The sequence below is a fragment of the Salminus brasiliensis genome, chromosome 2 (assembly GCF_030463535.1).
Source record: "Salminus brasiliensis chromosome 2, fSalBra1.hap2, whole genome shotgun sequence".
NCBI classification, from domain to species: domain Eukaryota; kingdom Metazoa; phylum Chordata; class Actinopteri; order Characiformes; family Bryconidae; genus Salminus; species Salminus brasiliensis.
Genome location: NC_132879.1, coordinates 45839922 through 45853210, shown reverse-complemented (window position 1 = coordinate 45853210; position 13289 = coordinate 45839922). Strand labels below are relative to the sequence as shown.

Below are 13289 nucleotides of genomic sequence, written 5' to 3'. Positions count from 1 at the left end.
TAGCAGTGGAAACGCACCCGTCCCTCTAAGACCCATTCCACAACTAAAACTCCAGTAATTTTTGTCATGCATCAAGCAATCAGATTTCAGTCTGACTAACCAAGTGTAAATGCATGTGGTTGAAATCTGACCAGGATTGATACAGTCCAGATACTAGTCACATGAAGTGACCAGGTGTAAACAAGATCTCCACCTCCACCACATAACCACCTCTACAAAAATGGTCATCTCTGTCCCAACTATACATTAAAGCTACTTAAGCTAGTTAAATCCACGGTCATGTCCTAGTTATATTGCTATTGGCTAACCAAATGCTTTAAGGGGGAAAAGTAATTCTGTTTGGCATTTTTAAAAGATTGTTGATCATTTGTTAGCAGTGGAAATGGGCTGGTACTGTACTGTTTGTAGAATGTCAGTAAACCTATCCATTAAATAGAATTCCCAGTTTGGGTGAATTTAGTCCAAGTTATCATCAGGATCAAATATTTGGACTTTTTACAGTATTCAGAGCGTTGGCTCTAAATTTGCCTGATGGTCAGGAACAGTCACAGTACTGGTTTTAATGGCCAGTGCAGTTCTGAAGTTTAAAGCAGTCAACACTCAAGCGGAAGTCATGAGTGCTTATGAAATCAGCAAGAGCTCTGCGATCGTTTTTGAGGCATTCTCACTGATGTGTTTGCAATCTTGTAGTCCTGACCTATGACCAGGACTGAGTATGCCCTCACTGGCTGGGCTGAACAGCTAGCCTTTATTGACCTCCCTTCTAGATTACCCACTAACCCCACTCCTGGTCTCCGTGCTCTCTGAGGGTGGCCTGAGCGTACAGCCAATCACTAATATAGTGACCTAATTAGAGCACACACAGCCAGGGAGCAGGACCTCCTGGTGCCACAGGAAAGAGCAGCCTCCTTGCAGATATAGATTGATTATGATTATTGATTGCTTGACCCAGAGTCCCTCTGGAAGAACAATCCAACGAATGTGCTGGTTTGAGATGATTGATCCAAGATAACGTGCAAACGGTCTCCCTTTATTGCTTTAGCATTCATGACTTGGGCAACAGGTCAGGCTTACTCTAAAACCGCACTGGGTGTGGGTTGTGTGCTCAGGGATTTTGGTATGTTACTCTTTATTTTTGTGCTGAAGATTTTGTGCTGTAGGTGTTCTTATTGAAGCAAAAGGAACACTGATTTTTCCCCCAGAGCGTGGGGATGACTGTGGACAAAAATGCTATACAAATGTATAAGAAGGGGACACTGCAGCAGGAGTAAGCTAAGCCTTAATTCAAAATAAAAGTATTGAGGAATATTCTACTGGTTATTTACCATGTTTGGACAATGGGCTCTATATATAACAACCAGCTCATTCCCCTCATTCTCTCTCTGTCGTAAGGCTTTGTGTTGAGTCTGGACGTGAACTCAACAGGAACCTAACATAGCCACGAGTAGGCCATTCAGCTTAGGAGGACTTCACAAGTGATGTCAGACTGCGGCCTAAAGGGACCCCCATACGTTCTTATTTTTTGTTGTTGACGTCTCTTGAGAATGGACGAGTAGCAACCTTAAGCTGTGGTCATGCTAGCTTTTGTCGTCAGATTTTTTTTGAGAACAGAATTACGTTAGGTTTCTTGCTGTTCGCTGCAATGTGTGATTTTTGAACCAGTAAAGTGAATTTTGGCACATGACTTTGCATCCACAACAAATTCTTTTAATTTTATTTTATACCTGCTACTTCTTGGTTTTAGGTTTTGCTAGGTAAAAGACATCAGAGTTTTATGTACCTCAAGCTGCATTTAACCCACTGGAGTCTAAGAGCATTTTGTCCATTTTTGCAGATCTTCCTTAATTTGTCTTTAAAGACACTTGCATAGAAGGTAATGTCCATGTTAAATATGAAAAATCACAAATCCAGCAATTACAGATCAGAGACAGATGACGGACACACAAATCCACCAGTTAGACATGGTGAAAGGGCGCAGCCTCGTAACTCGATATGTAAGTTATGTACAATCCGGTAATGAGATGCAATCGAAAGAGCAGACTACAGATTCAGGAGATATTCATAAAGATCTTAGTTGGAACATAGTAAAACATCGCGTTTCAAGCGTCAACATGTTTGTAGACTCCAGAAGGTTTAAGCTGATGGCTGCATAAGAGATATTTGATAATTGAGTGATATTTTTATTTCATTTCGATTCATTGTTGTTGCAGTTGCAGTGCTAACGGCACCAAAATAGAGTTTTTGTTGACCAGGCTTCTATTTAAAGTAATTTCTGCATTCTGTTTTTTTTTAGATTCAGAACATGCAGCTTTTGCATGGTGTTTAAGTTTATTATAGGAATGAACTATTTTGGTTCAGTGCTGGGTTTCTGCTGTTAAGGGATCTGTAGCGTCATGCAGACAGGTGTGATCCTGCACTTTTTGAAGAGAGCTCAAAGCTGACCTGAGTTCATGTCTACAAATACGCTGGTGCGGGTAGATGCATGCTGGTACCATTGGTCCTGTGCAGCAGTAGGCAGACTTGAACACACTAACAGAAATGGGGTGTTACAGACCCTAATAATGCAGTTTGTGTAGTAAGATCATGATTATTTGTTGGTATTCTCTTATAAGCCTAGCTGATGTGCTCAGTGATGTTGTATGGGCTGTTTGTATGGTAGGCTGAGTTTATCTTTAATAAAAACAGTAATCAGCAAGAATAACAATTTTACACTGTCTAAGTGTAAAATTGAATGAATGAACGAATGAATGGAAGAAAGAGTAAAAGCAAATAAAGGATTTAGCTTGAAGGAAATGAGCTTGCTGATCTTCTGAGTCTACTGGCCAGGTGTAAGCTGGCCCTGGAGGCATGAGCAGATGGTAGCATGCTGTCTTTTGTCATAGTTATATTGCACTTATAGCTTGCCGTAAATGTAGCACACCAGGTTTTGTGTTGTATTATAAAGTTGAATGTGAAATGTGGTTTTATTTGGTACTATTTTAGCTTGAATGTCACCAGTGCCTGTCCTGGAGCATAGCCTCAAACTGCCTAAAATTTTAAGCTAACTGCAGAGGCTTTTTAAGGCCTATAGGAGCTGAGGTTAATGTGGAAATGGACACTCGCTTGTTGTTACCTTAAGCCTTCACACATATCCAAATATTAAATGGTACTGAACACTGTGATGATGATTGTAGGGTGAGTAGAATGGTAAAACATTTTAAGAACTATACATTATTTATTGGTATATTTTCACAATTGGGCAAAATTAGACAAATTGACATTTTTGGAGGCCACAGCCATCTGTGGACGGGTGTCTCGGAGAGCATAATTGGCTTCTGGTTGGGTGGGATGGCCCTCCCACTCCCTTCATTACTTAACGTGAGACTAGCCAGCATGGACGCCTGTTAACTGATGTTCCAGACCTCCATAATCAGGCCTGTTCACTAACTGATTTAGATGATGTTTAGAAGTACTTATCGAACATGCAAGAATACACTTCTTGTAATGCGTAGTAACTACAGAGAAAAAGAAATGTGATGTATGTAAAATAGGGGTGGATGATATGGTTAAAAATACTGTATCACGATATTTAAAGATGTATTCACAATACACAGTGTTTATTGCAATATCTGAAACTTTTACTCAACCAGTACATGCTGTAGAAAAGTACAACCTATAAAAAGTGGAACACTTTAAATACCTGAATATTTTACACACATAATATAGGATTTATAGCCATCTACAGAGTATGGTATTGGTACTCTGCAGATTAATCTGATATCTAATTATCATATATATATATTCATATTCATATTCATATATATATATTCATATTCATATTAATTTTGTTTATGTTCTGTATGTAGATCATCTTGGTTAAAACAGACATTTGTAGTCATGTGGATACCATGGTGAAGTGCTGTCTGCTCAGGCCTGGTAGCCTTCCACCGGACATCCTATTAATACTCTGCTTTTTACACTGCTAGTAAATAAAGAGCTATATGATATTTTCAGCAAAGCGTTGAGTAGATATTGAGACAGAAAACCAGTTCTAAATATAATAACTTAGATTATTAGATCTAAAATGATGACTTATAATGTCCGTTTTCTCATGTGACACCTCACATGATATGTCATGCAAAGCCAGTCTTGCTCAATGACAATGACAGTTTTCAGCAGGAATGAACACATGAAACAAAAGGCTGCTTGCTGGAACAAATGACCCCCTCATAGCTGAATGCAAACAACTGCCTCTTTGATCTGGATGTAATTATGCTTGTACTGATATCATACCCTGCCATCGGCAGTGTCTCAAGATATCTAGAGCTCTTTAGACTACTATGTCGAGATGTCTTAAGACAAAGAATATTTTCTGATGATGTGAGACACTTAAAGGTGTGCTTTAAAAATGAGCTTTCCTGTGCCAGATATTGCATGTGATGGCTATACTGTAATGCTGAATGTTGACGCCCATGACTGGAACAGTGGTTTTTTTTGTGCTGCTTTCCCAGTGTACTGTTTTACTTGCTCCAGGCAATCGAGCAGTTGTCAGTGTTGAACCCTGTGTTCCTGTCACTGAAAGTAACAAATAATTACATCAGCCCAAAAATTCTGACTGGGCATGAGTGCGGATGTTGAGTGCTCAGCCGAGAAGGAAGCTGAGTCAATATGCTGTTTTTTGTACTGAAGAGTCGAGCTGACTGGATGCCAGATTGGGCTATAGTGTGCCCTGGCCATCTGGATACCTCAGCAAGTATAACTGGCTCTTTACAGATGTTGAGTAGTCGGCCCCGGTGGGAAAACCCTGTCCATGAAAAACATCCAGTCCTTTAATGCTGCCTACGCCACCTCCGGCCCCATGTACCGGAGTGACAACGAAGTGGTGGCCTCTGGCCCCGACTTGCCCAAGAGCACCATGACGCTCGGCCGCTCGGGGGGCAGATTACCCTATGGTGTCCGCACCACTGTAATGGGCAGCAGCCCCAACATCGCCACCGGCGCTCCCGGCTCTATGGCCGGCAACTGTATCGCTTTCGGGGGCCACCACATGCCCTCCAGCATGGTGTCCACCGTGCCGCGCTCACTGCGGCAGGCCCGCGACAACGCCATTATGGACCTGCAGGCGCAGTTGAAGGAGGTGCTTAGGGAGAAGGTGCTTAATTTGAGAGCTTTTGAGGCCTGATCTTTTTTACATGCTCATACAAACAAGAAAATAAACACCTCAGGAGGGAATCACTGTTTAAATCAGGATGTTGTGAAATGTTAGTTTCTTAGCACTTAGTTAACAGAAGACTGTAGATCTACACCACCAGCAGCTTCTGCCTATATTCTTGAGCTCCTAGAATGCTATATGTTTGGTAGTCCAGTATATGACCCCAGTGGTAATGTGCTGCCATGCTTGGTTGGGCCCAAAGCTGCAGCATGACTGTAGTTATAATATCTAGTTAGCTTGGATGCTTTTTGGCCCTGAGGTAGCTGAGCACTCAACCATTAGTCAGACTTCCAGTGAACGTGTCAGGCTTTTAGTCCTGTGTGAGGAGACGTCAGTGTCCGTGTGCATAAGACCTAGACTTAACTGTTTGATGAACTGTTTGATTGGGTGTTGGATGTAGTTTGAGCTACCTCCAGAAAATGGTCCAGCACTGTAGCATATAACAGAAGTGAAGACTTAAATGTCAATTGTGTTGCATTTGACTGGGCTCTATCCTATTTTGGCTTGTTTTGTTAAGGAATTTGCATTTTGGTGCATCGCTAATTGAAGACCGAGTTGAAAAATGACAGAATACGTGAAGATGGAGAAAGATAGGATCAGAAGATCAGCTGTTTGAGGCTGAGGAGGTTCGCTGAGAGCACAGGACGTAGGTATTGGAAGCCGCAGGACTGAGGCAGATACAGTGTGGCATGTGAGTGACCTACATAAAGCCCGGTGAAGGAGGTTAAAAGGCTGATTATGCCAGAGTTGTTTATTAGGCCCTTATTTCCTCTCTGGGGAAAACAGTGCCAGGCAGGCAGACAAGGGAAAACGCTCCACAGGGTCAGTAGTAGCCCTGATTGTATGAGGAGAGTATGTGTTTGTATTTGTGTGTGTTGGAGGGTCTGTACATGCCTCCTGTACTCAGTTTTTAGACTACTGTACTGTAAATGTATCATTCCATTATGTGTATGATTGGTCGATTTAGAGGTTTGGTTATGTGGTTATCTGACTCATTTTTTTTATCTCTTCCAGGTCGACCTGTTATTGGATAAAGCCAGAATTAATGGATTGCGCTTAATGAGATGACCCTGTCTGACCCCTTATGAATGGTATAGCCTAGTCATTGTGTTCACTTCCTCAGACTTTTCGACCATGAGATATTTATTCCTGTCCTTCAGTTAAGAGAGACACCAGTCCATAACAACCTTCAGGAATCTTCAGGATTAACTGAATCAGCCTCCGTGGTATATTTGTCCAGACCTTCCTTTCATCCTCACATCAAATTACACCTGCCAAAGCCACCATGTACGGTAGCGCCCGCTCAGTGGGCAAAGTGGAGGGCAATCACAGTGGAGGAAGCAACCAAAGTCCCGGGCGCTCACCCCGCCTACCCCGGTCGCCACAACTAGGCCACCGGCGCACTAGCAGCACCGGGGGCAGCGGAGGCCCCGGTGGGAAGACCCTGTCCATGGAAAACATCCAGTCCCTTAATGCTGCCTACGCCACCTCCGGCCCCATGTACCTGAGTGACAACGAAGTGGTGGCCTCTGGCCCCGACTTGCCCAAGAGCACCATGACGCTCGGCCGCTCGGGGGGCAGATTGCCCTATGGTGTCCGCACCACTGTAATGGGCAGCAGCCCCAACATCGCCACCGGCGCTCCCGGCTCCATGGCCAGCGACTCCATCGCTTTCGGGGACCACCACATGCCCTCCAGCATGGCGTCCACCGTGCCGCACTCACTGCGGCAGGCCCGCGACAACACCATCATGGACCTGCAGGCGCAGTTGAAGGAGGTGCTTAGGGAGAACGAGCTCCTGCGCAAGGAGGTAGACGTGAAGGAGAGCAAGCTCAGCTCCTCCATGAACTCAATCAAGACCTTCTGGAGTCCTGAACTGAAGAAGGAGCGCGCGCTTCGCAAGGACGAGGTCTCAAAGATTGCAGTGTGGAAGGAACAGTACCGAGTGGTGCAGGAAGAGACGCAGGTAAGGAAAGCTGAAATTTACGTCACGTTTTTTTCTTGGGATGCATAGTGGTATCGGAATGATCTGTATCGGCAGGTGATTTCTTAAGAAAAAGTCTGGTATCGTACAGATTATTGTACTGTGGAGGAGCTTAGGTGACAATTGGCTGCTGGCCTAAACCATGTAATAATTGTCCAGCCTTTCCTTCCCAGAAAGATTATATAAATAAATATTTTCTATATAAAGAATATTTTCTGCTATCTGAATGATAATGTATGGACATCATGTATCCATATGCCCCTTTTTATCCTCATAAATCCATACACAATGAAGCAGTTTCTATATGAAAGCCTTCATTTATTGAGCAAATGTTAACTTTATATGCAAATGTTCTTCATATTTCTGCACCTGTAGGAATTGTGTAAGTGCTCCAAAAACATTCCACCTTTAGCTAACAAATTTGATAACATGCCTATGTCCAGGATGTAGTAAAATCCATATATTGGAATGTGAAAGCTGTAGTCCCTTTTGTACTGGCCTACCACCCACTTCTGCAGACAGATGGGGCTTTTTTTCTCTTTCTGAGCTGCTGACCCTCGGTGAAGAACTAACAAGTGTTGCAGCACCTGGGACATAACTGGTGTTCAGTGGTTGCTCTGTCTGAAAAGTAATTGTTCTATTAATATGTGGGCTGAGGTGTGAGGTTTTTGTATGCTGTAGCACACAATAGGCCTAATCTATTGCCATGTAATCTCATCGTGACATTTCATTTAGCTCCTGGCACAGAAAGAGACAGCGCCCCATCACTTGCAGATGGGGTCTGATTACTGAAGCGCTCTGTGATTGTTAAAGCCATTTTTTAGACTGGCTTTTCTCCCCTTATTCTTTCTAGCTATCTAGCTATCTATCTGTTTGTTTAGTGGCTGGGGGGTAATGCAGATGAGCCTGCTTAGTGGAGTTGAAAGCATTGAGTGTAGATTTGTATGTGTGCAGGCAAAGCAGCAGAAAGCTGGAAGCCAAGCGACATTTAAAGTGTTCTGATTCAAAAGGCAGAGGCCACCCTTTTTACTTTTGTTAGATATTGCAATATATAAGATTTGTCTACTGTCTGATGTAGGTTTTGTCTGGGTTTCTCTAAAATGTCAATTGTTTATGCCATATTCTGTCTGCTGCGCAACTGCTTCCTTAACCATTTTAACATAAGCAATGCCCTTTCATCAGATCTGATATAAGTAGGGGAGAGCGAGAGAGCGTGTAACGGAAAATATGTTAATGGCAGCGGTGAACTGAGTGTTATTATTGGACCAGAATCCAGCAGCCCTGGATTCGGTTCTTAAGAGCTGATGGCAGGAGCTGTTTTTGCACTTTATCAGTCCCAAAAGGCAGCTGCTAAAGCTAACTGTTGAAGTGGGTGTTCTTCATGTTTCGTAAAGTTCTTCTGGCCACCTCCACCTTATGTGCAAGTCTGTGAACAACTGTGCTGTAGTCATTGGAGTATTGCTGCTGCATCATTCAAAATGCGTTGTAAATGTTTTAAAGGGTCTCTTAAAAAACAACCCCAAAGTCTCAAGTCTCAAGACAAAAATTATCATATTTTGTGAAAAACGACTGTCGGTGATCAAAACTAGACATGTGGATTCATCCTATCTGAGTATCAAAAGTATCAAATTCTGACCTGAAAATACTGAAAATATCACTTTAAACCTGCAAGGATTTATATTGTTACATCCTTGGTGTTTTTAATTGATTCATGGTTAAAAAGTTGTATTCTCTTTATTTAGAGTTTGTGTCCCACAGACGTGGTCATATGATTTGTATTTAAGTGTATTTTGCTGTTCATTAGGTAAACTAAGCTCATTCTATGTCCATTTTTCAAATGATCCTAATATTATTTGGTGGAATGTTATGTTTTGTTAATGAACCCAGAACTTTGGCCAGAAATGGGCAAAAATATCCCGAAAGAGAGGAGGAAAAAAAGTAAACCCCAGAAGATTAAATAACTCTTCAATGAAGTGTCAACATCCAACCATTAGCATCTCATTTGAATGTTTTTCTGTTGATAAAATGATGCATTGATTAAATTAGGGGGGTTATTTTACTGGATTTAGCTCGACGGTGGTTACTAGTGGTTTGATTTCATTTAAGAAACAGCAGAATCAGAAGTGTTTGCCCCGTAAACTTTATGTACGCTGCAGATCTGATCCTTGATGATGCCAGCGGGCATCTGTTAGCTAATGTAACAGAACTGGCTGTCTGTGTTCTCCTCCAAGCATGTTCAGCTGTCCAGTGACTTCATATTAGCAGCACTCTCCTAGGACCGATAGCACGATAGTCTGAAATAGTGGGTGGTAATTGAAGAGGACTAAATGATTAGGCAGAAACGTTTCTTTACGTACTGCATTGATTCAAAAGCAGACTTTCTTTGGGGGGTTTTGGTGGGTTTGTCTGAAATTTCCGCTTCGGTTAGAACCAGGAATTTTCATTTTGTTGCATCACTAAAATATTAAATAGTTGCAGTCCTGGTTTTCTCTCCCCATGTGCAATGGGAAAAGCACCGGGTAAATGCAGTGTCTGTTTGCACCTGTGTTGGTGTGAATGTGTGTGTTTGTGTATGAGTGATCAATTTTGAGCTGTGTTTCAGTATCAGGGGCTACGTCCTCAGTGACTGGGCTGTCTGTTGTTTTCTTGGAGTGATGCCAGTTGAACACAGCCCAGGGAGACAGCAGCTCTCATGATGGTAATTTAATCTTGAGAGTATACACACATCTCTCTCTCTCTCTCTCTCTCTCTCTCTCTCTCTCTCTCTCTCTCTCTCTCTCTCTCTCTCTCTCTCTCTCTCTCCCCCTCTGCGGTGCTCAGTTACTTCTTGCTACAGGTGATTGTTGGTTGGTGCTGTTTTAGTGAGGCCATGATGACATATCTAAAATATTAATCAAACTCAAGGCCTTCGACCTACGCGCTCACTCGTGACATCTGCCTGAAGAAAGAATATCCTGTCCTTGTTTAGTGGTCGACTCTGCTCAGCTCTCCAAATCTGCCTCTGTCCGTCTCTGGCCAGTTGGCCCATATCTTCCATTATGCTGATTTTCTGTCATTTCTGTAATCTTCTTAGCTGTGTAAAACTGCTCTTAGTGTTTTAATATTTGCTTTTTAACACCTCTGTTTGTGTTGCCACTGTTACACTTGTAGGTCTGTCACGATAATTACTTCATCAACTTGTTATGAAATATAAAGGATACGATTGCAATCATTCCACTGATGGCCAGGCTGCTCTGTTCATTCTGCTCTCTGCGTGACCAAAGTCTACTGAGCAGACAGTGACCTCTATCATGTTGGCAAAGAATACAGTGTACACAATGACCAATGCTTTAGTAACGGTGCCTCCGTGCACGAAAAGCGGACTGCGACAGGTTAAGACGTGTTACTTAAGGCAAATAGCTGCAAATTTTTGCCTGGCAGTACAAAAATAGAATAATTAAAAGTTCAAACGTGCTTTAATTACAATGCTATTGTTCTATCATTATCAGGGGTATAAGAACGGTCTTAAAATATGTTGTCCAAAAGAATTAACATAATAGGCCTATACACTTGTTCAAATGAGCATTTATGTTAATGGACAGCTACCTTAAGCTTTATACTTGATGCACTGCAACTGGCGGGATGGTGCACGTGCCAAAAATTTCAAAATCAAGGAGCGTTTGCCCTACACGCTGTTGCGGTTTGGCGCACGTCAAGCTTATTTCAAAAAGGAAGATTTAGGTTTGCACTGCCATCCGACGCTTTACTGAACACTGCAACAACAGAAGCGTTAAGTCTAAAAATGCATAAATGCCTGTAGTGTACACTCAAGCCAAGGTATAACTGAGCCTTTATGGGAGTGTAAGTAAAGCTGGAAAAACTCCAACTGTAGCAAAAGTAACACAGTCACTGTGTAACTGTATTCCAATTCACTTCCTTGAGCAAGACACCTAACCACCAGTTGCTCCCTGGGTGCTAAGGTGGTTCTCACTGCCCTGTGTATGTTCATTCATTTACTGGATGGATTAAATGTCAAGGTTGAGGTATAGCTGTAAAATGTGCTTCCAGCACTTTCTTTTTGTTTATTTTTTGTATACATTTTCATAAATCTTTTGTCCCCAATTTTAGCCAATTACCCAACCCACTCATTAGTACTCTTGCCCCTATCACACGTAATGGAGGATTGATGCATGCCTCCTCCAACACATGCGCAACCAGTCACCAGCTCTTTTTGAACTGCCGCAGATGCAATGCCACCGTGCAGCCAGCGCGCTCTGAGCACAGTGCTTGGCACAGTACCCAGCCCTGTTGCGTCTGCTGAGAGAAAACCATCTCCCCACCCAGCGAGAGCATGGCCAATTGTGCTTTCTCAGGCTCCAGCTGCTGATATTAGGCAGCATGACTCGGGATTCAAACCAGTGATCCTTGAGTCATCGTGGCAGTGCCTTACTCTCCTGCCTTCTAATTCACTTGTGGTGTATATTTGTCTATGGCTCTTTTCCAGGGTGACTTGCATTTGAGCCAGGTTACACAAGCAGGCAAATGTTATGTTAGTCTTACCCAAGGACTCGTGTTGGTGTAGTGTGGTGTACTACAAAGAATTAAACCCCAATTTGCCACGAGGAAGACAACATTGGCACTCACTAAGCTACACCACTCGCTGTTTATGTCGTCTGTTGTATTGTTTGTGTGAATGCTATTGTCTCGCCTTCGCAGGTAACTGCAGAATGGGAATTCCTCTGGCCCACCACCTCTCTGGCTCTGTTCTCCTGTCCAAAGGCAGGCTATTTGTTACTACAGACGTGGCTTTGAACTCAGCAGGCTGTCGGAAAGCTGCACCCTGCAGTAATGTGCAGTAACTCTGAATGCGACCCTGATTAACTGAGCCGCTCCTCTGACAAGATTGAACTGGGATGATTAGTCCAAACAGACACACACACACACATGCTCAATCTTGTAGTAGGATGGGCCATAATTAGGGTCACAAAGGTTGAATTAGTGTTAGTTACCTCATGCCTTATTTCATTTAGGGTTTCTGTTGAATGAATGCACAAACCGCATGTTGGGAAGGGTTCTGTATAGTACAGATAATGGTTCTATATGGAACTGTCTATTAATTGTTTTTAACCTGCATGAAGAATGGTGTGTGTATTTAGATGGTTCTCGGAGTTGTCGTGATTTGATATAGAAGTGTTAATAGTGCAATTCAGAGAAGGTGAAAGAGGTTATAGGAAGGAGAAGAAAGCTCAGGAATGACCTGAATAGAAAAGGAAGGCTTCTCTGGGACCTGTGCACTCATGATGAGATGTGACACAGCAAACTCCTGAAAATTCAGTCTCAGCATTTGTGAGTGTTTTGCTATGCACACAACTCTTCCTGTCCCTCCATTCCTTCCATTGGCTTTCTCGCAAGCTGAGTTCTTCAGGAGCTCACACACACACAAGAACATGCATTCCCTCCACTGCCTTTTCCACCATACAGCCCATGGAGGCTTGTTTACCCTTGTAATATCATAAATATATCAAAGTAATATATAAAAACTTGTAATATAACATTCGTTACCCTACCTAACGTCAGTGTTCGATTTCTTTCAATGCTGATTTGGGTGGATTTGGTCCCAAATTTCTGCATTTTAGAACACAGGCAGATAACATTGTACAAACAAATGAACAAAAAAAACCCCATAAAATTTTTTTACATGGCACTTTTTACAACTGGTGTTGGTCTCAAAGCAGCTTTATACAGTCAGTAATTAGTAAAAAGATAAAAGACAAAAGGAATCGACATGCAAACCTAAGACCTTTGACATTAGTTCAATTAGAGTTTTTTTTTTTTTAAATAAATCAGAGTATTTCATTTATTGATCGCTGTCTGGATGTAAAAAGTAACAAATGAATGTCAAAATATAACGTAAAAGGTATTTTATATAAAGAAATCACTTTCTTTACTGATAATAGGACATTAATTGGGACATGATTATCCTGTTATTAAGCTCAATAAAGTGTTACTTAGCAGGCAGTTACTACCATTATAAGGTTAAAACACCATTTCATTCCAGTGAAGAATATTGTATCACAATTAGTCTGTAATTTTCTGGTCTGGGATGCCTGTCCAAGTGATGGACAGAAACGTGTC

The 13289-nt window shown here is 42.2% G+C and overlaps 1 protein-coding gene across 10 annotated transcripts in view; it reads left to right on the top strand.

Annotated features, from left to right (window-relative positions):
* Positions 1-13289, top strand: part of erc1b (ELKS/RAB6-interacting/CAST family member 1b) — a 276578-nt gene that overhangs the window by 4907 nt on the left and 258382 nt on the right. For 9 of the 10 annotated variants that reach the window (XM_072672916.1, XM_072672915.1, XM_072672914.1 and 6 more), the window contains exon 2: positions 6206-7157. In XM_072672916.1, the coding sequence (XP_072529017.1) occupies positions 6477-7157 (681 nt within the window). In that variant the 5' untranslated portion in view covers positions 6206-6476. Of the gene's footprint in view, positions 1-5029; positions 5132-6205; positions 7158-13289 lie in introns of those variants that run through there. The other variant, XM_072672912.1, reaches the window with a different exon arrangement.